The 25,660-nt window shown below is 36.9% G+C and overlaps 2 protein-coding genes across 2 annotated transcripts in view; one reads left to right on the top strand and one right to left on the bottom strand.

Annotated features, from left to right (window-relative positions):
* Positions 1-8,139: 8,139 nt before the first annotated feature.
* Positions 8,140-10,371, bottom strand: LOC129938801 (origin recognition complex subunit 2). Its single transcript, XM_056046567.1, has 4 exons — positions 9,664-10,371; positions 8,754-9,602; positions 8,444-8,677; positions 8,140-8,378 (listed from the first exon to the last, which is right to left on the bottom strand). Exons 1-4 carry the CDS (start codon positions 10,253-10,255, stop codon positions 8,179-8,181), a joined length of 1,875 nt encoding a protein of 624 aa, XP_055902542.1. The 5' UTR covers positions 10,256-10,371; the 3' UTR covers positions 8,140-8,178.
* Positions 10,372-14,122: 3,751 nt separating this feature from the next.
* The window catches only part of LOC129953797 (protein roadkill), a 448,090-nt gene continuing 436,552 nt past the window's right edge, over positions 14,123-25,660 (top strand). Inside the window, exon 1 of the mRNA XM_056067262.1 lies at positions 14,123-14,791. The gene's annotated coding sequence lies outside the window, so the exon portion shown is untranslated. The remainder of the gene's footprint in view (positions 14,792-25,660) is intronic.

Genomic DNA, 25,660 nt, shown 5'->3' with positions numbered 1-25,660 from the left:
TGTGCGTGAAATGATGCAAAAACCAAACACATTCTCACATTTAGTGTTCCGGCCCATCAAAATGCTTCATTATAGTCTGCAGGCACATCTAAATGCTTTATTTAGAATATTTTATGGCCTCGTTCAAAAACTAAACAATGCTAATCAACAGAATCTGAAGTGCTGACATGGTTTTAAATTGGAAGATTTGTATAGCTTTTTAATTCCAATCCAAGTAAATGTTGTTAATGGATATGAAATAAGATTGACCAAATACATATTTAATGATTTATTAGTGCTGGTTTTTATTTACTTAAATTATTTGCGAACGCAATATGAGCTGCAACTGGTTAAGTATAATTGGAAATGGACAAAAGTGTAACACAATACTTTGTAAGACGACAAAACAGACAATTTTTTCAGGTGTAGTTGGCTTAGAACATTTTTTTGGTATGACGTTAGAAGTTCAGGTGGAAACAATAGGCGGATGCCTCAAAATTTCTTTGTACAGACAATGCTACTTGTGAAGTTCCATTGCCAACAATTAGCTAGTTTAGATTCCTCAATTAAATTATTATTTTCATCATTTAAGCAGTTCGATAATTTAACGACCAAATTTAAGTTTTGTTTGTTGCAGGAATATTTCTGAAAATTTCTTTTTGAGGGACTATGTTATAGTTAGAATTTTGTTTGTAGTTAGATATTGGATTACAAATTTGAGGGAACCATGTTTTAAAAATAAGTTGCTTTGTGTAAAGCATTTTTAAGGAAAAAATAGGCAATATGGTTAAACACAATACCAACTAAATGAGTGCAATAAATACCTTAAATATTATTATATTAAATACCTTAAATATTATTGGCTTTCTCAAAAATATTTTTCTAAGCTAACCTCTGCTTTATATTTGAAAACTATTGTTTATGTATACTTTCTTCTATGTTCTGCATTTTATAGAAAGTAATCTTCAATAATATTTATTATATTAAGAAAAACAAAAACATATACGTAAAAATCAGTAATTTGTTTTCATTATTAGCAGAGTTTTTATTAAACATACCCTTCAAACAATAATAAGTAAACTTGAACTTTGGTAACTTAACATTTTTAAGATATGAATGAAAATCGTATTTTGCGTTAAACTGTGGGAATTCACTAAAAGAAAGTTCTGTACGTCAACAATAAACATTCATGTCGATTACATGATCTATTGAATTCAGATCGATTTTTTGACGTTTTCGTTTTGTAATAAACGTCAAAATTTGCATTTTATTTGCTATGCATTTATTCAACAAGTTCGTTATAATCGTTCTGATTTTTTTTTTTAATATTGGTGTTCCTTTGAAGCATATTTTTTTTTTATAGCAAATACATGTATGCTTCCATCAATCAAGATTGTTATGGATGAGGTATTTTTCGATTATAACAATTTTTTTAAATTTAATATTTATTAATCAAAATGGAATTGAAAAATAGTTGCAAGCTTTAATCATCAAAAACAAACTATAAATATACTTGGATTAATTAAATTGATACAGATTTTAATTACTTGCAAAAAAATTTGAATTAAATAAATTGCGCTCGCACCCTTAACTTGATGGTTCTTCGAACGCATTTTTGATACAATAATCCGAAGTTAGTTATGAAATGTAAACAATTTCGTAGTTATTGCTGTAAATGAGTGAATAAATTATATTTAACTGGTGTTGAACATGCTTTTTTCAAGAACAAATTTACATTGGTTCGCTATCAACAAAATGAATGGAAAACTAAAGCTTAAAAATGAGTTTTTCATCGAAAAAAGTAAAAAGAAAAATCTGAAAACAAACTTATTAACCACCCCATTTTGTGTTTGCTTTGCAAAGTGCCGCTAGCCCACGGCATCGTTTTTTTTTGTTTGTTCTCACATCTATTCATGGACTAATTGTCAAAATTACAAATACAACAATGTAAACAAACGGGTTTGGGAGAGGGAAACGTACGAAAGATTCCGATCTTGGTAAATGGAGTATTTTTGATCTCATCTTCAGTTGTATCATACCACCGACGCATTACCTTAGGTTCGTTTGATAATCGATTTTCTTCATACACTCTTTTTGCTTTTCTATTTGTTTCCAAGACTATGTTTTCCACAATGGCTGGAGTCACCAATGACTTGAAACAATCAGCTTTAGAAGAAAATGTCTTCGAACATGTACCACTCAGTGCCCAGTACACGGGTCTAGGGTTAAGCGACATTTTGAAACATTTGAGTTAACAGCATTTAAAGTTTATAGTCTACAAATTTTCTTATAAAAATATTGTATTTTAAAGTAATAAAACTCAGGGAAGTATAGTTTAGGTATTAATTTTTATTCATCGCAAATATTTTTTGAGATTTTTACATTTTTTTGTGCATAACACCTTCATCCAGGAACTTTTTTGTATTTAATTGATTTTTTATTAAAAGAGTGTTAAGTGACATTTTGAAAGGCTGCAATGTATTTATTTTTTTGTTTTTTCTCTTTACCTTCTCGAGGACCTGCTGAAATTGCATGAGTATAAAACCATTGATGTTCTAGAGGAACAAATTTCATCTGTTCTTGTAAGTTTTGAGTTTTTTTCTGCAAAAAGTTGTTTCCATTATTCGGTGTCTTTTGGCATTAAAACTTGATTTTTATCAGACCATTTGCTACTTTTGGGTATGAAGACCATACTAAAAGAAACATTTTCTTCATAGCAAAAAGGTAGGAACCATACTCCTCTACTTGAAACCTTTGATCGAGTCAATAAATTGGACCTTGTCATAAGCGGAGTTTTTATAAACATGCTACTCCTGAGTTTTTGAAATATCTGTTAGAACTTTTCAATAGAATATTCATTAGTGTCTGAAAGTTTTCGTCTGTCTCGAATTACAGCCATTTTTTATGGACGGAGAAAAGCTATTCTAGTGCCAATTAAGAAAAAAAGTTCTTGCAATCAAGTTGAAAATTTCAGACCAATTTCCCTTCTTTCGAATCTCGTCAAAATACTTGAAGGATCAATTTTTAAACAAAAAGAAGTTCATTGTGAAGTTAATAATATCATACCTACCTTACACTCAATTCGGCTTTAAAAAATATCATTCTTCTGAACATGCCATCATGTGTCTTGAAAATATTATACATACTTGAAAATATGAGAAATAAGGAATGCACGGTAATGTGTTCCCTATACCTTAAAAGGGCATTTGATTCGGTTTGGTGCCGACGGTTTAATCTTTAAAATGATCACTCGGAACTTTTCATAAAATTGAAATAATTGACAGTTTTCTAACCAATAGATATTTTAAAGTCAAAATAGGTTCATCTTTTTTCGATCTGACACATATTTGCACGGGAATTCCACAAGGATCCTTCTTGGGCCCCTATCTATATAATAGCTTTACGCATAATATATATATCTTTATCAGGTACATCCAAGTCCATAAAATACGCAGATGACACTTTAATTTTTGCTGCTCATGAAAGGCCACATACCGCACTAAACTATTTTAACTACTGGGGTATCCACAATAAACTTCCAAAAGTCTGAGTTTATTTTCTTTAGAAATGCATCGCCACGAGGCCACCATATCATGGTCAGGGAGAGTTACCTTTATTATTAACTCAATCCCTCTCAAAAAACTGTTGAATTATCTGGGTATAAACCTTAACGAAAATTTAAGAATGAATCCTAATTCTCGTCTTTCGCTAAATGGAGCAAAAGCGGCAGCAACCCAGTTAAAATATTTATTAAGATCAGCATTTGTTGAGAAAAAATGAAAATCCTCATGTTAAAATCTCTAATTGGACTAGCGATTTCATATGGATTCTTGACATTATAATGAGGTGGAGAGGAAGAGAGAGGAAAAGGAAGAAGGAAGGAGGAAAAGGTATCGGGAGCCATTGGTATAGGAGTAGGGAACCATTTGCATTGAGGTAGGACACCCTCTACTGACGTTGGGTGTTATCTCATAACGAGGTTGGGTGCTAGTTTTCGTTAGGCAAATGGGAGAGGTATGGGTAGGATCGGGTCGTTCGAAGAAGGTAACTCTGGAATGGGGAACTAGGATGGGGATTGGGTGGAGGAAGGACTGTCCGTTACGGTAGCTGCGGCATGCTTGCGGTGCACAGCTGAGCTCGTCGGATGTTGGGGGGGTCTTGCTACCGTAACCGGGACTCACCTCTTTATAAAAACATAAATCATGCCGGATATTTTATATTAATTGTGTACTACCACCACTTCGTTCACTTTTCTCGGCGGCCGCTGATGACGTCACGGCCTGGCCTTTACCCACCCTTCCTGGAATCCACTCGGCCTGGTTTCTAACTACAAAAGTAGTTGAAATTTCCCCTCCGACTTAGTGTACAAAATTCGGCTACAAAGTTAGTGGAGAATAATTTTGACGTTTCACAATCAGATGCTCGGTAAACCGAACGAATTCAAAATTTAATAAATACTTATAAATCAATAAAATTGTGTCTTAAATTTGATTTTATTGAATTTAAAAACAAGAAAGATAAGTTAAAGTTAAATCAAAAATGTTTCTTATTTTATATATTTGCATTTGTCAATAATTTGACAGTTCCAGATTGACTAGCTTTGTAGTGTAGTTTTGCATTCACAAAGCTAGCTGAATTTTGACTACGTAGCCACTAGCTTTGTGAATGCCACCATTTTTACACTTAATCAGAGGGGAAATTTCAACTACTTTTGTAGTTAGGTTTAGCCAATCAGAATCCCTTGAATACGTAGCGACTAGCTTTCTGAATGCTACCAATGCTCTAGTGAAATAGCCGGTTGCATTTCTCCTCCTAAAAAACTCAACCGTAATACCCGTACTGCTAGGAATGCCCATCAGTTTATCGTTGAGTCCAATTTTCGGACGTACTGTTAAGGACAGGGATTCCTTCTTTAGTCGTACTACATGAATGTGGAATGCTTTACCAGGTTCAATATTTCCCACTCATTTCAATGTGCAGACATTCTAAACCAATGTGCATCGGTTTCTCTTTTCTTATCTTACCTCCTTTCCGAATTGCTCGCACTGTATCTGAACATTATAAGGGTATTCATAACCCCCCTTTAGTGAGCGCACAATATACAAAAAAAGAGGCTGGTATGCGACTCACACTGATAACTTCCCATCCCGTCTGTCGATTTGTCTTGCTTAAAAGTTTTGTGGTTTTCGTGTTGGGTTGAAAAAGTTATTTTTATAAATTATTCTTAAAAAATTTAAAATTACCAACAATATTTTTCACAAAAGGAAATAGTTTAGTTTGAAAATCTAGTTTCGTTAAATAGATTTTTAGTCGAAAACAAGTTTTTACCAATTTTAGTAGCATTTCTTCCATTTTTACAAATTGGATGAATGAAATTAATTTGAGAGCTATCAAGATCCGAATATAAATTTTTACCAAATTTTTTTTAGATTTTATTTTTTTATGAAAAAAAACTTACTGTTGGATTTTTATAAAAAAAAAACTACTGAATATCGAAAACAATATTTTCTGTGAAATAAAAAAAGTTCGAAGACAATATTTTTAATTTTTGAAAAGCTATTCGATTCAAAAGTTTATGTTTACCAAGTTTTAGTATTGTTTTTTTTTAAGCTTTTTATTTTTTGTAAAAATAACTGTCGATTCGATTTTTCTCAAAACTTTACCGAATATTGAAAACAATATTTTTTGAAAGATGAAATAAGTTTGAAGCCATTATCACAAGTTCTTGAAAAGATATTTTTAGGTTTTTATTTTTTATAAAAAAAGTGCCAATTTGATTTTTCTCAAAAATTTTACCAGATGTTGAAAACGTTATTTTTCGTTGCACAAAATTATTTTCGAGATGAAATCATTTTTTATTTGTAAAATTTTCGAGGTGACAATTTTTTTCAGTTTTTTTGATTTATAAAAAAACCGTTAATTGGATTTTTTCCAAAAATATGTTGGTTTGGTGTTACGTTACAATATATTATATAAAATTTAATTCAAGCCTCTAGCCTTATTGATTCGTGAGATATTTACGGTTAACCAACATTTTCACCTTTTTTTTAAACTGCTATCTAAAAATCTTTTTTTTTTCGACTCTAGGGACCTTGAAAGGTAGAGAAATGTCAAAATATTAAATTTGACAAATCGGACCCATTACAATACCTTCCTATGGGGAGGTCTCTTATTTGAGGACCCTTGCTTTTCAGCTGCTCAGCTATGGTACTCCATTGGGTATGTTTTTTTATTTTTGTTTGTCCATTTGCTTCAAAAAATTGTTCTTGTTTTATTTATCGTAAAACAAAGAATTAATAAATTCCATTTAATAATAATTCAAAAACAACAAACAACAAAGTGACAAAAAAAAGAACAGCAGTCTATGTTGAGATATGGAAAGACCACTTCTCCAAATTATATAACAGCCATGAAGGACCTAATTCCACTATAAGGGATATAGAACCACTCTAACCTAGGTGATGCAGATTAACAATTCCGCCTTCCTGACCTCGACGAAGTGAAGATAGCTATATCTAAACTGAAGTCAAACAAAGCTGCTGGAGCTGACGGCATCGCTGTCGAACTATTCAAAGCAGCAGGCGATGACTTGGTAGGGAGCATGTACCAACTCATCTGCAAAATATGGTCGGAAGAAAGCATGCCCGATGAGTGGAATATCAGCATAGTGTGCCCGATACATAAGAAAGGAGACCTCTAAACTGAGCCAACTACAGAGACATCAGTCTCCTTAACATTGCGTATAAGATCCTCTCTGCCGTATTATGTGAACGTCTGAAGCCATTCGTCAACAACCTGATTGGTCCTTATCAGTGTGGCTTTAGACCAGGAAAGTCCACTATCGACCAAATATTCACATTACGGCAGATCTTGGAAAAAACCAGGAACTTCAAAAGGATATCTATATAGGAAGAGCTCTACCGAGCAATGTCTAGTTTTGGCATCCCTATCAAACTTATCCGTTTGTGTAGAATGACGATGGAGAATGAACGCTGCTCTATTAAGGTTGGAAAAGATCTCACCGATGCATTTGATGTCAAAAAAGGTTTTAGACAAGGCGATGCACTGTCATGCGACTTCTTCAACATCGTTCTGGAAAGAATTGTGCAAAACTCAACCGCCAACACTAGAGGCACAATCTTCCAAAGGTCCATTCAATTACTCGGATACGCAGATGATATTGACATAATTGGAAGATCAAAGCGTGATGTCAGTGGAGCGTTTTTGAGCATTGCGACGGAAGCGAAGAAGATGGGTTTAGTAGTCAATGAGGGCAAGACCAAGTATATGCTGTCATCAAAAAAGGACACTGAACGACGACGTCTTGGACAAAACGTCACCATGGACAGCTATAATTTTCAGGCACCAATATTAACACAGACAACGACACCAGCGCTGAAATAAAACGAAGAATAACTCTTGCAAATCGCTGCTTCTTTGGACTTAGAAGGCAATTGAGAAGTAAATTCCTCTCTCGAGCTCATCATCCCGGTTCTCATTTATGGTGCTGAGGCCTGGCCCTGTCAAAGAAAGATGAGAGCTTCTTAGGTTGCTTCGAGATAAAAATTCTTCGGGTGATTTTTGGTCCAGTACGCATAGATGGAGGAGAAGATATAACGACGAACAGAATTAAAGTCCAACGGCTTAGATGGCTAGGTCATGTAGAGCGAATGGACATCAACGCTCCAGTCCGGAAAGTCTTCGAATACAATCCCGAGGGAAGGCGCAGTAGAGAAAGACCACGACTCAGATGGCGCACTCAGGTGGGTGAAGAACTCAACCAACTTGGCGTGCGAAACTGGAGACACCTAGCTAGGGAGCGAGCTGGCTGGAAGCGCATGTTGGTTGAGGCCCAGGTCCGTCCGCACTGTAGCGCCACCTTAAATAAGTAAGTAAGCACAAGAACACGTAAGTCTAAAACCAACTGACTTACAACTCTAATCCTTTTTTTTGAAATCTTGGAATTTTGTTGGTTAAATTATAAAATCTTATGCTCCAAATACAAAGACACTATAATACAAAATAAATAGAATTCTGAATATTTAGGTTTTCGAAAAACATGTTTTCTTTCAATTAAAAATTCAAACAAACTTATTTTATTTAAAGTCTTAACAACTTTTTTCATAATAAATAAATTAAAACAAAGAACTATGAACTTTTCAATTCAAAATTTAAAAAAAACTCCATATTTATATTATTCTACTTTTGTTGCTCACCGAGAAATTGTTGAAGCAGTCCTGAATCAATTGGAATTTGCAATTGTTCAGAGCCATCTAGTGTCCGTTTGCTCTTTACCAATTTGTGATCTAAAAATTCAGTTAATTGCGCCCTCAAGGCAAGATCTGAACTAACCAAAAACGCCTCTCTGCAACTCCAATAGAGATCCTTAAAAGGCATTCCTAAAGAAAGACAAACAAAATGTATGAAGACACTCGTTAAATAGATTTAAAAAAAAAAACTGTACCTTGATAATTGGGATTAGATTTATTCTTAAGTTGATACTTGACGACGATCATGTAGATTCCTCGGGCATTCTGTGTCAACGATGAGAACACACTGCGCATGGAAGACAAAGCCAGTTCGCCGGAATTCTGAACGAGCAAGGAGTTCTCGAAGGCAGTTTCGTCGGTGTAGGGCAGCATTGTGGTCACGTCCCACCACGAGAAGTTGTAGTTACTCAGCTTTGTATGATTCCATACTAAAAAAAGATCAAGAGAAGAGAGAGAAGATATTCTTTGAGAGGATTCAAAAGCGAGAAAACAAATCAATCCTACATAGAGGTGTGTTGATGTGATCAATTGAAGCCAAGAGATGAATATTCGGCACCGTAGCCAAACGGGAGAGTATCTCCTGGGCTTTGGAATTCCTCAACATGGTTCCATCGATATTGTGAACAATCAGGTACAAATGCGTCTCCGGTATGAGGCTGAATTCCTCTTCGATTATGTCGACCGCCTCGTGTGGGTTGGCAGGACTTGTACCCACATCCAGAATCTCGTTGGTGATGCTTTCAAGGATGTCTTTGATTGTGAGACTGGGAAAGAACCCATTGACAACCAGAACCGTTTGGTTGGGCAGAACTTCTCGATGGAAACGCTGCAAGAGATTCCTTTTGGACCCCAGGCCATAGAGCAGAATGTTGAAGCCCTCATTTAAAATGTACATCCATTTGGAGAAGTACGTCTTGTACTCGTCCATGATGCCAGATATTGCTTTCTCGTGCTCCTTGGAAATGGTCATGCTGGCCAGGAGGCTGAAGAGTTTATCAGCCGGGAGACGGGGATTCTTCAGGCGATCCAATGTGTGATCGGATGTGTGGATTTTGTTGCTGGAATGGGTCGTGAAGTAGCCATCGCTTTCGGGCACGTAGTCGGCGTTTGCCTTGCGAGCTGCCGTCCGGCGTACTCGAGAGACTGAAGGTGTTTTTGGGAGGACTGGGACGATGATGGGACGACGACCTTTCTTCGGTTCGTCATCCTCTTCCTCGTCGTCTTGAGGTTGACTTTCGTCGTCGTCCATTTCGGCGGAGGACGAAGACGACGAGCTGTCTGCCGATGGCTGAAAGTCACTGTCTTCCCCAGAGAAGTCCGAATTGGAGCTGTCTTCGAGAAGTTTGGCGATTTCTGGAAATTGCTTAAATCAAAGTAACTCAAAAAGGGAAAATGATTTCAATGCTTCACTTACGGGTTTTGACTTTATTTCTAACATGTCTTGGTGTTTTGGCTTCCAGGGTTGATTTGATCTTCTTATCTGGGGTTTTGGTGGCTGTTCTGGGGGTTTTTGGTGTCTTGGGCGTCTTGGGAGTAGCTGCTGCGGCCAGAGCCATGCCATCGCGCTTCTTTGGAGTATTGAAACCATAAATTCGCTTGCCCTCAACATCCAAATCATCCTCGAAGAATTGGGTCTCCTTTTCGGCTTGGTAATTGGTTTGACTTGGCATCGCATCATCTTCGTCGTCATCCGAATCACTGAAAACATACGATCGGTTCTTCTCGACGACCTCCCGATTCAGATTTTGCTTGCGCTTCTCTCCTCCCGGCGTGTCTAAGGCGAATTCTTTTTCGTTGTAGCGCTTCGATGGACTTATTTTTCTTGCAGATTTTCTTGTGGTTGGTGTGGCTGGTTGTTGATCCTGATCGGTTTCCTCTTCGGTGTTGGTGCTCAGGTTCTCGATTGATTCGAGGCGTTTGTGTCGCAATTGTTTTTTACTTGGCGTCTTGTACGTATCCGACGACATCCCTTGTTTTCGGGCAGATTTTTTGGGGGTGTCACACATGATGTGGCTTGAGTTCTTAAAATGATTTCAATATAAATTTCAAATACAAAACAATTTAAAAAAAGAAAAAACAAAACAAATTTTAAACAAAAGCCGCTCTATTTGGAGCGTTTTAAATTAAATTGACATATTGGACTGTCACTTTTTCGCGGTAAACAAAGATTTTATTTCTCAATGTTGTTTAAACTGGGGTGATTTTTGTAATAGAAATCATAAATTTAAGTCCTTAACAGAATGAGTAACGGTTGTTGGTCGAATTTAAAAGGTGCGCTAGCATCCGCTTTGCAGAATCGTATTTATAAGTTCATGATCGTGTTTTGTTTTACTAATTATATTTTTTAAATGGGTTTTAATTTATTTCTGTCTTGAAATCGGAATAAGCTATCTATTGTTGTAAAATTTCACCTTAAAATCCTAATGATTTCACTGAGTTTGTCAGATATTTTACTTGTTACATGAAATTAGTGAGATAAAGAATGCGTTTTATAATAAATAAACCATATGGGTTTTCTTTTATGCGTAATAAAAAAACAATGTGGAATTCTAGTTGACATAAAAGAGACAGAAAATGTTTGAAAATTAAACAAACATAAGAAAAAATGAGAAACCTGATAGTAGTACAAGTAGCACTACACATCTCGCGAGGAATGGACAAGTTCTTCAAGAGTAATTCTTGTCATGAAAAGTGATTTCTTATTATTAATTACCTTGATATTATATTCAAAATTTAAATTGAATTTTATTTTGTTTGGTATGATATGGAAGTGGGACCAAAAGTTGTTCACGTCAGTTTTCAAACAAAAAGACATCCCATATTGAAAAATTAAGGACTGTTCTGTGTTCCGGTTGTTTGGTGAGTTGTTTATAGTGTTCTCTATTCTCTCTCTCTGGTTTATTTACATTACTATTCACACGTTCAATTTTTCTAAGAAACGTAATTAAGTTAAATTTAAAATAGTTACAATTTAAAAAACCATCAAGTTGACCAACTTTATAGACCTAAAAAGCCTTATAGACCTTAAAATTAATTAGGATTTTCAGTAAGTAAGGTCAAGCCAACCAACCAAGGTTTGTATATTTTTAGCTTACTATGTAAGTAATAACTATCTATTTCAGTCTATCTTAGACAGTTATTTAAGGAAACAAATATTTCATTTTTATTTCCTTTTTTATTATTTCTACTGCTGCCAACTTCAAAACAGAAAAGTTGCCACAAAAAAATGGACTCCTGAAGCGCTTGTGAATTTGTGCCGGATGTAAACGGCAGTTACATTTTACGTTCAATTATTTATGGCAAGTGGCCTGTTGGAACTACATATTGTCCACATCTATATCTTCCAGTTCGGAGAGTACAAAGTCCGATACATCTCACGATAACGAATACCATTCATAAGTAACTGCGTAACCGGCCTCATTTAAAAAAAAATATGGCCCGATGATGTTGCCAGCCCATAATAAATAAATAAATTCAAATTTGTGTGGGTGCATTGGTTTTTCAACAATCACCCTTGGATAATCATTCGACCAATTTAAGCAATTACGCTAATTGACGAATCCACTATGGTGAGAGTGTGTTTCATTACTAAAGACGATTTTTTCGAAAATTTCTTGCCACCATTCTGACCATTGACGTCGTTTTGACGAGTGTGAGAGGTGCAATTGTTGGACACGACGAAGAATTGAGGTGTTTTCACATCTCTTACACACCTGGTACGCTCCAATTTTTCCTATTGGACGCACATTAAGACGATAAAATGGAAAAAATCACGATACTTATTTTTATTTGAACGCCAATTTGTATAATGAGCATACAAATTTTAAACGCGTCGATTTTTGTCTATCCGTTTATCACCGCAAGGTGTAGTTCTATCCCCTTTCCTCTGGAACCTAGTGGTGAATGAAATCCTAACTAGTCTTGCGGACGACGTTGCTATAGCAGTTTCAGGAAAGCATCTTAATATCCTAAAAGAACTCTTACAAAATGCCTCAGACAGACTAATACTTTGGGCTGATCGGTGTGGACTGGGTGTTAACCCACACAAAACCGATCTGGTCTTATTTTCGAGGAGATACAAAATTCCATTTGTCAACCATCCTTATATTAAAGGAATCCAATTAACGGGACGGGGCTAAATACCTAGGTCTTGTCTTAGACAAAAAACTAAAGAGTCAAAAAAGCTACAGTAGCTCTCTTTTCTTGCAAAAAAGCTATTGGTAATAAATGGGGTTTACAGCCCAGAATCACGCATTGGCTATACTCATCGGTAATCAGACCGATTTTAACGTACGGTGTGGTAGTATGGTGGACTGCTTTAGAGAAAGGTATAAACAGGGACAAGTTAAACAAAGTCCAACGTTCAGCCTGCCTATGTATAAGCGGATCGCTTCGCACGACCCCGTCTGCAGCACTGGACACTTTGCTCTACCTTACACCTCTCGACATATTTAGCAAACAAATAGCTGCAAGCTCTGTTATTCGCCTCAATGCTTCGTCGCAGTGGACTAACAACAACATTGGCCACTCCGTAATTCTAAGGTACTTGGAATCAATTCCAAAGCTCATAGACTACACCATCCCGCAACTACAATTCTACAGAAACTTCCAGATTTCCATACCTACCAGATCTTTTTGGGAGGATAGGACATTCTTGGAGGATGAGTCAATCCATTTTTACACAGATGGCTCAAAAACCAAAGAAGGAGTTGGTGGTGGTGTGTACTCTGAACGACTGAAATTAAGTCTCTCATTCCGCTTTCCCAATCATTGTAGCGTGTTCCAGGCGGAACTTTTGGCGATTAAGGAAGTCTTATCTTGGCTCAAAGAAAACGCGATATCAACATCTGATATCCGTATTTTCTCGGACAGCCAGGCCGCTATCAAATCTCTGGACTCTGTCTCTACAAACTCTATAACAGTCCATAACTGTCGATCATCTCTAATGGAGATGGCGCAATAGTTTAATATTCACCTTTGCTGGGTGCCGGGCCATAGAGACATTCCCGGTAACTGTAAGGCGGATGAACTCGCCAGGAACGGTAGAGTACAGCCCATCCTACCACGTTTGGCAAGTACTGGCATACCAATCGCTACTTGTAAACTATTGCTAATGCAAGACCCTGCGAGGAGGGCAGGCACCAGGTGGAACAACATCTCCACGTGTCAAGCCACAAAAACGTCTGGCCAACACTGTATATAAAACGTTCAAGGACACTGTTTAATAGGAAAGCACGCCACGAGACTAGGCGTATTCTCAAATGACTTTTGCAGAAGCTGTATGGACGAGGAAGAGGAAGAAACGGTTCTTCAGCTTCTCTGCACATGCCCTGCTCTAGCTGGAAAACGCAAGAATTACCTAGGAGAATTCTTTTTTAACGATCTAAATCATATCGGTATAATCAGCCTCTCACGTTTCGAAAGTGACTTAAGCTGGTTCCATTGAGCTTAGGAGGAAGCCTCAAGATTCATTTGGTATCACAATGGGCAATTAAACTGGCCTAAGTGTGTCCGTTTCCATTTTGGACAGCCACTATAACCTAACCTAACCTAAACTAAACTTCATAAAATGGACGGTTTGCATAATTATTTATACATATATGTTTATGAATTTTATTAAATAGAATTGAATATCTTTGATGCTTGAAAAAGATAAGAAGTTAATTAACATTTAACCCCAATCAAGTGGTCAATGAAAACGTAGTATTATCAAATGGGCATTTATCACACCAAACCAAATCAAACGCAGCTAAAAAAATTTCCCACCGAAATACTCAAACAGAACCACAACTAATGTCGACTGTCATAAAATTTCCTTCACTCGCTCCATCGCTGTCAGTTTTTCATATTTCATCTGCTGAACGAGAGAGAAATATATATCTTTGAAAAGTTTTTTTAATTCTCGATTATGTTTGTTTAGTTTTCTGAATTTTCCAATCGTATTATTGTAATTTTCCAATTGCAATTGAAAATCTCAAAGCTCAAAAACTAACTTAATCTCTGTGAATTGCAATTCGAAGACTTTTTACCACCGAAAAGTTCTTCATTCGGTAAAGAAAAATCCATTTCTATCTCAGTTTTGTCGTAATTTTGATTTTCGGTCGGTGCGCCACCATCTTTGTGACCCGTCTGTCTGTAATACGCATTGCGGTGCATTCTCATTTTATTTCACACAAAAATAAAACGTATTTGCTTTTGGGAAAAAGTGACTGGTCTGTGCAATTGACGAAGCAAATCTTCGTGTAATTTTTAATAAAAATTCTCTCACTTTTTACTCTCATTAATTTGTCCTTAAAATTGTCGTTTTCGCCGTCGTCGGAAGGTGGAAAAAATACAAAAGAAAATAATTGTGAAGCAAAACTTTAAAACTCCCATTTTGGCAAAGTTCAAATAAAACAAAAACATTATATAGTTATCTCGTTTCAACACATCTTTAACCTGCCATTACACCATTGAGGATTATATTGTGCTCTCGCTCGGCCTGCATAATCGGAGTCGGTCGTCGTCGTCGACGAAGAAGAAGACACAAGAGGCGGCATAAGGTCAGTAAAAGTTGGAAAATATGCCTTGGAAAATTTTCTCTTCTTCAAATTGATCTCGTTTTAAATAAATTTGTTTTTGTCTAAGTTTGCCTCTGCTTGCAACTTGCAAATCCAGTTCAATATGGGGAAAATCGAATTTGTGTTTTTCCCAATTTTTCAGATCTTTTAAACTTTTCCCCTTTGTTTGTGCTGCTCTCGTAGTGTTATTTTGTTGAAAAAATCAAAAATTCAATTCGATAAAACGATAATAATAAATTTGTGGTGCTGCGGTTCAATGGTTTGGTTGGTTAGTGACAAGGTCACTCGAAAGTAGTTTCTGTTTCTGATAAGCAGCACCCCCGGCGTTTAATAACAACAATCAACACGATCTCTGGCAGTGCGCTGCAGCGGTAGGTACTTTTATTTTATATTCTTGTTCGTTACCCCCCTTCCCAGTTCATTAAAATGAAATGAAAATGTTATAAATATAAATGTATATATTTTTCTCTTTGAATTTTCTTGATTTTCACACGTTAATGGAAGACAGACAAGAAGTCGAGATAATCTGCAGCAAGTTATTGATTTTTCTAGGAATTGTTGGTGTTTGGGGTGTAATAGGAAAGTCTCATGGAGTTTGAGTGTGTCTAGGGGGGGATAGAAAAGAAACTATTAATCGGACTTGTGCATTAAGAGGAAAGTATTGCAAGTAGGCTCATTTTGTAGTTTGAATGCAATACAATTCATTTCTTATCTTCATAAGTTGGGACATTTTAAGATAACAAAAGAATACATCTTCTTTCGATGAAAGGAGATATTAAGCAATTAAATCTATTCTATGCAAATATATAACTACTTAAGCTTAAGATAACGTTTTCTTAATTGTAAACAAATCAAGAAGGGTTGTACAGCACCCTATTTTATGGAGAAAATATTGGTTTGAGGGTTTAAAGAAGCATTCATTTAAACAAGAAAGCAAAGACTGTCATGAATGAACGGAAAACGTAAAATTCATAAATATGTATAAACCAATGAATATTGTTGGAAAAAACGTACTTGTCATTTAAGGGGTAACACTTTTGATTCGAAGTTATTAAAGCAAGATAAATCATATTAAGCAATACTTTGTATTATGATTGTTGAAGATGAATGGAAGTTTTCTTATCAATATACCTATTAGTACAGACAATGACCAATTAGGAGAACAAATAAGCGATTGTTAGATCATCTGCTTCCCGTATTAGTAGACACAAGCAGCTGCAACCCAGGAATACCTAAAAGGTTTGATTCCGAATGTATGAGGCTAAAAAAAAAAACCTTTTTTATGTTATTTAGAAGATTCAATTTAGACCACTTTAAGTCTGCATATCTGGAAGCTAAATTAGGTTATGTTAAAGTGGCTGCGGATTCAGAATCCACACGCTTAGGCTAAAAGAAAAGGACCATTGTGATACCACATGAATCTAGAGAATTACTTTTTACTAGTCGAACCATTTTGAGCTTTTTATAAAGCGTCGAAAATATTTAATATCATTATTAGCTAGTTCATTGGGATTATCAAAAAGGTAGTTTCTCAGTAGAAGTCTGCGCCTTAGTGAAAGAGCAGGGCAAATGCAGAGAAGGTGAGACATTGTTTCCTCTTCTTCCTCGTCCATACAGCTCATGCATAAGTCATTTGAGGCTACACCAAGTCGTATTGCGTGTCTGCCTATAACACAGTGTCCCGTAAAGACACCTATTAGGAGCTAATATGAAGTCTGCTTTAAGATAACAATTCTTTAGAGTGCTTCAGGTCCAGTGAGGCCATATGAGTTTTGTGGCTGCTCATGTTAGTAAATTGTGACACCTAAGGTTTGTTATCGCAAAAGCTGTTTCATTTAGCAGAATTTTACATGTAGCTATCGGTATCTTCTCCCTTTCAGGTGAAATAGGTTTGGCGGTTCCATGTGATGTCTCTGTGGCGCTGCACCCAACAGAGGTGAATGTTAAATTATTGAGACAGTCGAGGGCCGTTTGAGATTTGGTTGAGACACCGTCAAGAGATTTAATAGCAGCCTTTCAGAGAAGATGCGGATATCAGAAGTTGATATCACGTTTTCTCTTAGCCAGGAAATGACCTCTTTGGTCGCTAAAATGTCCGCTTGGAATGATTAGAGAGGCGGAATGAGATGCTTAGATCAAGCTTTTCTGAGTACACACCACTACAAACTCCCTCATTTGTTTTGGATCCATCTGTATAAAAATGAATGGTTTTTTCATCCAGGAGTTTTTTGTATTCCCATTTATCTCTAGATGGAATGGATACCTGGAAGTTTTTTCCAAATAGGGGATGGAGTGCCCACATTATTGTTGGACCATTGAGATAAGGCGTTGAGTCTTATAGCTGTACTCGCTGCCACTTGTTTGCTGAAGATGTCGAGGGATCCAGATGGACGAGAGCGTCTAACGCCGCTGAGGATGTGGTTCTCAATGCCCCGCTTATGCAGAGACATGCAGTGCGTTGGACCCTGCTGAGTTTGTCGTAGTATGTGACTTTCTCCAGTGCAGTCCACCATACTGCAACCCCGAACATAAGTTTTGGTCGGATGACCGATGTGTATAGCCAATAGGTTATGCGAGGTTGAAAACCCTATTTGCTTCCTATGGCTTTCTTGTACAGGAAAAGAGCTACTGTAGCTTTTTTAACTCTTTCCTGAATATTAGGTTTCCAACTTAATTTTTTGTCCAATATTAGACCAAGATATTTTGCTTCATTGGTAAAAATTAGTGGTACACCTTTTATTGAAGGAGGTACAATTACTGGTATCGTGTATTTCCGTGTAAAAAGGACGAGGTCTGTTTTTTGAAGATTAATACTAAGTCCGAAGTGATCAGCCCATCTAGTGAGAATATTAAGTGCGTTTTGGAGGAGGTCTCTCAGTGTATTAGGATGTTTTCCTATGACGGTGAGAGCAACATCATCGGTATACGCAACCACTCTGTAGCCTTCCCTCTCAAGGGATATTAGCAGTTCGTTAACCACTATCTTTCACAGGACAGGGGACAGAACACCACCTTGCGAAGTGCGTCTACCGACAGACCTTTTCGTACGAAAATCCTCCATCTTAGAGTTAATGATCGTGCTTTTTAGCATTAGATTAATCAACTCATAGAGTGAGTATTCGACGTTTAGGGTTGTCTTAGCAGAAGTGATAGCGGATGTGTCAACGTTGTTGAAAGCGCCCTCAATATCCAGGATAGTATATTCCTTTTGCTCTAGGGAGTATTCGATAGTCCTTACCAGAGTGTGCAAGACTGTTTCTAACGATTTCCCTTTGCAGTAAGCATGCTTAGACATCGATAGTCTCCTATCAATGCTATTACGTATATGAATATCGATCAATCGTTCCAGAGTTTTGAGAATGAAAGATGATAGGCTAATAGATCTTAGATCTTTAGGGTTGGCATGCGAGCATTTGCCCGCCTTGGGAATGAAAACTACCTTTACTTCTCTCCATCGCTGAGGTATATAGACCAGATCTAGACAACTTTTCAAGATCATCTCAATGATGGGCAAAGTTATATCCATGGTATCCATGGTAAGTTGTAGCTCAACTGGTATGATTTGATCTGGAAGCTAACAAAATATACAAACAGGTCTGCGAGGCTAAAAAGTTAAATTACACACTAAATTTAGCGACCAACTTCGAAAGGTGTAAGGATTCAAAATATTGTTGGTTGGGTGGACACAATCGTATCTCTTCAAGTGTATTACAAGCTGAAGTTTTGGAATCCCATTTCTGATCCTTGTTGACATGTCAAGATGACTTGCACTCGTTTCATTATGCTTGCCCAGTCACAGCTGATGATTTGTTTGATTCTGTAATAGTCCTTGATGAACTGGAATTTGCTCTTTTTAAAACCGAAGAAGAAAATTCCAAAACCCTTTGCGATAAGTGAAGCGATTAAAAAAAAAACACAACGAACGTTGGATTTTTAAATTAAATTTTTATTTTTTGGGAAACCGTGGGATTGAAGATCTCTAGCCCTGGACTAAAACGCAAAATGTTTTCAAAATAAAAGTAAACAAAATTCAAAGAATTGAAATAATAAAGAAAAGCAAACAATAAAAGAAAATGGACGCGTATATTTATATATATTCAAACAACTCCTCCTCCACCTGAGTCACCAGTATACTTCACACCCCACTTCCCTACACGTTCGGTGCATTTCTGTTGAATGACAATTTGTTCAACAGAAGTGTCAACCCAATTGGAACCCTAACTGATATATCACTGACTGAAGGATTACTGTATGTTTCAAACTGGTTTTCGTGAGGGCTTTTCAACGGTTGACCATATTTTTGCTTTACCGAGTATTGCTAACAAATGTATCCAAAAGAAAAAGAAGATGTATGTATCTACGAAAAATTTGTAAAAGTAAAGAAGCTAAAGAAGCTAAATTAGCTATCAACATAATGCGGCCAACTTTCTTCTCAAACAAAAACATAGACTTAGGATCTAAATATCGAGTTTTCCAAATAACCATTCACACTTGCCTGTCTTACGGTATTCAAGTTTTTGGACACACCTGTTTTGAAGAATTTGAGTTGATACAACGCCTCTTTTCGGTTACCTAATTCGACTCCAACCTATGAAATTAAAAATAAATAAATTGGGTGGCGCAACAGTCCGTTGAGAACTAGGGCCTAGTGACTTACAACTCTCAAACATTCCTGTGTGCTAGTAATGTTGTCAGGAATGGAGTGGACCTACAGTTTATATGCCGAATCCGAACGGCTAATTTGAGAAAGCACTTTTTCATGACAAGAGTTACTCTTGGAGAATTTGTCAATTCCTCGCAAGAGGCAGTACCCGTGAAAAGACTTTAGATGGCACAGGCAGGGATCGAACCCAAGACGTCTGGCATGACAGTCCAACGCACTAACCATCATGCCACGGGTACTACCTATGAAATTGATTTATGTTAAAAATTTGAAAGTGCATGCAGGTTTTCTAACAAGAGTGATAAGTAAACCAAGTTCAAATCTTCACACATCTATCATGAAGATTCATTTGCGAATGGAAGCATTGCCATTAAAGGAATGGACTCAACTTGCCCGCTTCCATAATGTTTCTTTTGAACTGAATGAGTTTAACATGATAACTGGCAAGATATCTTTTCGGATGGTATCGCAAAAGTTGATGAAAACATATATCTTCAACATCTAAATAGAGCATTATCATTGTCTAACTTAAAAAAGAGTATAAATAGGTCTCATTATTCTTTTTCAATGATTGCCTAGTTGTATATGTACCCAACGGTGTTGACTATTAGCTTCTAACACATCATAACTCCTTTACTAATATAATTACCATGATATTTTTGTTCGGGGCGTCCTTTAACAAGAATGGATCTATATCCATTGAAATTCGAGGCCGTTGCCATCCAGTTTCAAGCAAAAAATGGTCTTCCTTTCTGTTGCCTAAAATAGATTGTCTCCTTGTTACTAACTTACTTACTTTATTTAGGTCCTCAGACCTGTTAAGTCCGTTGGGAACCCCTTAAGGGGCATATGGCCTCTACTCCGCCTACACACCATCGTGTGCGGTTTCCGGAGATGTGTTTCAGCTCCCTCCAACTCTTGCCTAGTGACGCTGATTCCTCCTCGACTGTCCTGCGCCATGTGCTTCTTGGTCGTCCAGCTCTTCTTCCGTCTTTTGTGAGCAGATACCACTGCATTGCTTGGCCTGCAATGGAGTCGTTAACTATTCGAAGCGTATTTCCAATCTATTGCCACTTACGCCTTCATATAATAGACTCTACAGGTTCCTGACCTGTCCTTCTAAGAAGGACTTGATTGGATATTTGGTTTGGCCAGAAAATCCTTAGGATGTTGCGAAGACATCTATTCACGAAGTTTTGAAACTGCTTCCATAAAGAAGCACAAATTCGACACTTGCGTGAAACAGTTGTAGCTTTGTTCTTAAGATGATAGAGTTATTCCTCCAAATTTTTGACAGCATACCGAACGCCCCTTTTGCTTTGCCGATGCTTCAGATGACGTCTTGTTCGGTTCCGCCTTTGATGGAAACGATACTTCCAAGGTATTGGAAGCTCTCCTCTTTATCCAACGGTTGCTAGGAAATATTCATTTAAAAGGATGGTCGGATTCCGAGGCTGATCGTTTTTGTTTTGCCAGTATTAATTGTCAGCCTCACAACTTCTGCTACTCTCTCCACACTTGTTGTCATTTGATGGAGATCCATGATCCTATGAGAGAGTAAGCAAACTTCGTCCGCGAAATCCAAGTGCTTTAAATAGGATGTCAAGTCCTCCGGTACTTGACAAAGCTTCGCGCAGTACATCGCTTCTTTTATAAGCGGATGAAGCAGTTCGCTTGATAACGTTTAAGCTGCTAGTAAAAGCTCTGCGGGAATTTCATCAAGTCCTACCGCCTTGTTGTTCTTAAGTACTTTAATTGCGGCAACGATCTCATCAGGCGCTTCAGAAGGCATCGGCTGCACGTTGTTTGCAAACACTCGGTTTAAAATCGAGGAAAAGTTTTCTTTCCACCTTCTGACTTGCTAATCCACCGAGCTTATTTTAGTACCGTCTACTTCTTTTACCAGGTGTTGCTTTGAGCTGTGTGCACTGGTCAGCTCTTTGGTTATTATGTAAACGGTCCTGCTGTCGCACCTTTTTGCAGCATCTTCTGCTTCTTGCGCCAATGCGTTGATGTAACTACGCTTGTCACGGCGCACACTGCGGTGTACCTCCCCTTCCTCTTGTGCAGCAGTTATTCGCGCTGTTTGCGTTCGTTGATTCTTGCCTAAGATTCTTCTGAAAGCCAGGTGTTGTTGCTTCCTTATTTCTGATTGACTATTTTATCAGCACCTGAAATAGAAACATTTTCTACAGTATTCCAATGGTGTTCGGTGTCGTCATGTATTGTGCTGCTGATTGTTCTCATTTCGTTAGACAGGTGGTCCCTGAATTTTTTCGGGTCGTCGGATCCTTTAGTCTAGCGATGTTGAATTTGGTGTTATTCCGTTGGATCTTCAAACTGTAGCTGTACGCAATATAAGGGTAGCTATCATTAAGTGCTGGTCACGGGCAAGTCCCATATCGGCGCCTCTTTTATTAAGTACATCCAAGAGACTGCTTCTAAAGCGTCGACTAATCGCAAAGTGGTCAATTTGGTTGGCGCTTGCCTATCCGTCGACACCCAGCTAATTTTATGACAGACTTTGTGTTCAAACATAGCGCCACCTTGCTTACCCTTCCTGCAAATTTAAAAATCAAAGCAAGAAGTGGTTAAAAAAAATACAACTGTCGTATTACATTACATTATTCATCAATATTACAATTTTTATTCGAATTTAACTGTAAAATTAAGTGAAAAGTTTTATTTTCTTCATTCTTTGATTTTGAACAGATTAAAAATAGAATTCATAATACCTACTTATAGTCCTGATTTAAGTTATTTGTTAGTTTTTGCAAGTATAAAGCCAAAAAGAATCGAAACATGTTTGCAATTCCTTTGAAATAGCACACTGTCCGGTTGGATTATTCAGACGATTGTCTGTGGCAATTTTGCCCAAACTGACAGCAAATACTTGTATGAGCATTAAACCTACAAGAGTTATGCACTAGTTAACAAACCAGCAATCAACGCCCGCCCGAATTAACAAAAAAAAAACTAAAAAAAGAACTGATACAGTTTAAAAAGCCAAACAGCAGACATTAAGCCATAGCGGCACCTTGCCCCACCATGGAAACGAAAGCGCGCAAATTTCTGAATCCAAAATATATATTTTTTATTTGTTTTGTTGTTTGTTTGATTGTAGATTTCGCCTTTGGATTATGTAAGCAAAAGTCATGTAGCATGAACCATAAATTGTGCCACCACACACATAGGCGGCCTCAAATTGTACTCATATAAAACAACAATGATTGTACCAACCAACCTATCTCGATGCAACAATATTATGTACTTAAAGTATACTCTTGTAGTCTACATAAATGAAATCAGATTTATTGCAATGGAAAAGTGATCAACTGGGTGAGTCTGGCAGATAACCGATGATGAAGTGGGTGGTGTTGTAACTTTCTGAGATAAACTAGTTAAAAAGTGTTTTACCTCATTCGAAAGGGTTTTTTCTTAGGTAATATGTACTACTCAAATTGTTAAATCATCAGTTTAAATAAATGAAGGAAACAAGGGTGAGGCTTTGATTGTTTAAATACTTAAGAAAGCACAATATTGAACAATAACATTTGTAGTTAATTTCAGATTAAAAACATAATTTTCATGAACTAAAACATTAGTTTTTGTTGTCGTTTGCTATCAATGGGTACATGAAGGTCTTTTTGTTGCCACTTATGTTCTCATACTTACTTTACTTTAGTTGGCGCTACAGCGCATTGTGTGCCTGGGCCTCAAGTAATAACTTTCGCCAGCTTACTCGATCTCTAGCTCCAGTTTCGAATACCAAGATGACGAGCGTCGGCCTCAACTTGATTACTCCGCCGGAGATGAAGCGTGCCTCTCTTTCTTGTTCCCTCAGGCTTGGCGTTGAATACCTTACGAGTTGGAGCTTCGATGTTCATTCGCCCGACATGCCCTAGCCATCTTAAACATTGTACAAGCAGTTTATGACCAGTGGCAAGTCGCTGTACAGCTCGTATAACTCCTGATTAAATCTTCTTCGCCAGATGTTACTTTGCCTGTCGACACAAACCGGACCATAGATGGTACGCAGAACCTTCCTCTCGAAGATACCAAGAGATCCTTCATCCGCCTGGGAGAGGGTCCATGCTTCTGCACCATACAGCAAGACTGGGATGATTAAAGTTTTGTACAGTGCCTCTTTGGTACTTCGCGATAGAGCCTTATTCCTCAATTGCTTACTTAGGCCAAAGAAACAGCGACTAGCAAGGGTAATTCTGCGTTTGAACTCCGCGCTGATGTCATTTGCTGAATAAGTAGCAGTGCCCAGATAAACAAATTCGTTTACCACCTCGAAGTTATACCTGCCAATTGTCACGTTTTGACCAAGTCTATGGTGTGACTCTATTTGACGACAGTAAATACTTTGTTTTGTCCTCGTTAATGTCAAGACCAGTTCTCTTCGCCTCAGACTCGATATTAAAGAGGGTACCCGTCACCGCTCGTTTGGTTCTTCTATTAATGTCGATGTCATCTGCATATCCAAGATATTGTGTGGATTTTTAAAAACATGATGCCACTTGTACTGGCGTTGGTGTTCTGCACCACTCTTTCAAGAACAATATGGAAGCAGCTACATGATAGCGCATCGCCTTGTCGAAGTCCTCAGGGGGTTTTGAAGGTTTCGGTCGAGTCTCTTCCAATTTTGACGCAGCAACGAGCATTTTCCAGCGTCATCCTGATAAGTCGTATCAGTTTGGTAGGGATACCAAAACTCAACATGGTTCGTTCCTGTCTGTCATAAGCTGATTTAAAATCGATGAAAAGATGGTGGGTTTCTATGTTATGTTCTTGGGTCTTTTCCAGGATTTGGCTTACAGTGAAAATTTGGTCGATGGTAGATTGTCCAGGCCTGAAACCACACTGGTAAGGGCCAATTAGTGGTGCGTTAGTAAATGGCTTCAAGCGTTCACATAATACGCTGCACAAGATCTTGTACGCTAATGCCTTTGTAGGTGGCGCAGAGAAGACGTTCACCTTTTTTATGGATCGGGCAGATGGTGCTTAAGTTCCACTCGTCGGGCATGCTTTCTTCCGACCAAATTTCAGTAACTAGCTGGTGCATGCTCCTTACCAGATGTTATGTTCTCATAGTCAATTATTATTATCATCCGTTGAAAAGTGACACATTTGGGGACCGATTCATTCCAATATACTGCAAAATCTATCTACTTGGTGGTTCACATAGGGATCAAAACCAAAAAGACTATAACCAGTAGTTTATTCTAAGATAATTAATTACATTGGTAAATTGGACTTTGATGATAGTGTAATTAAAGCTTGCAATGTCTTTGGAATGCTTTATCTAATATGAAACTCATTGAAAATATCCCTTCGACCAAGTTGGACCAAGTTGGAGTTTCAAATTTTTGGTTTGAAATTGTATTTATATAAAACGGGAATAGGTGCTTAGTTGTTGAGCGCTTCCTCTCAATCTTTAGTAGGTGACACGTTTACATCTATAGACCTTTCCATTAAATGCTGATCGATTTTAAAAATGAATAAAATAAGTTTTATACGAGATGTCTCTAGTTTTTTATCTTAATTTGAGAGCTGTTTGCTGTCAAAAACAACTCAAATTTTTATTTTCACTCAATTTTGAATTTGCAAAAAACTTTAGTCATGTTTTAAATTATTTTAATAAATTTTGTTTGTAAGAAAAAGATCAAATAATATTAAGAAGAAACCTTGAATAAGAAATCGTCAATTTAAAAATATTCGATTTTTTGAAACTTTCTCCAAATTTTATATTCTTAGTTTGGCTTTTTTCTAAAAAACATATTTTGGTATTACTCCAAAAGTTTACACTTATAAAACACTTAGTTTTTGAAGGTTTCTCAAGAAATAATGGACCGATTTCAATAATCTTCTTTTACTGTGCAAGTTCTTGTCGATGATCAAAAATAACATATTTTTTTTGATTTTTTAGAATATATTAATTTTGTTTACAAAACTCGATAACGAAATTTAAATGTAAAATGCTTACCAAAAATATTTTTAAGACAAAATTTAAAATGATTTTCGAAAAAAAATAAGTTATTAATTATTTTTTTTTGAGAAATAAAATACCATTTACATTTTTTTAAAAAAAGGGTTGTTTATCAGGTAAGTTTTTGAATTAAATAAATTAATTTAAAATATAATATAGGAAATATTTTTAAACAGGCATTTTGGAAGACATT

This window comes from Eupeodes corollae, chromosome 1, assembly GCF_945859685.1.
Source record: "Eupeodes corollae chromosome 1, idEupCoro1.1, whole genome shotgun sequence".
Classification (NCBI taxonomy): Eukaryota; Metazoa; Arthropoda; class Insecta; order Diptera; family Syrphidae; genus Eupeodes; species Eupeodes corollae.
This window is presented reverse-complemented; position numbering and strand designations above follow the sequence as displayed.

Excerpts from the sequence above, each read along its gene's own strand:
- LOC129938801 (XM_056046567.1), bottom strand. The coding sequence starts at position 10,255 with ATGTGTGACACCCCCAAAAAATCTGCCCGAAAACAAGGGATGTCGTCG. Across the intron at positions 9,603-9,663 it reads TAGAAATAAAGTCAAAACCC|AAATCGCCAAACTTCTCGAA; the intron begins GTAAGTGAAGCA and ends AGCAATTTCCAG. Across the intron at positions 8,379-8,443 it reads ATCTAATCCCAATTATCAAG|GAATGCCTTTTAAGGATCTC; the intron begins GTACAGTTTTTT and ends GTCTTTCTTTAG.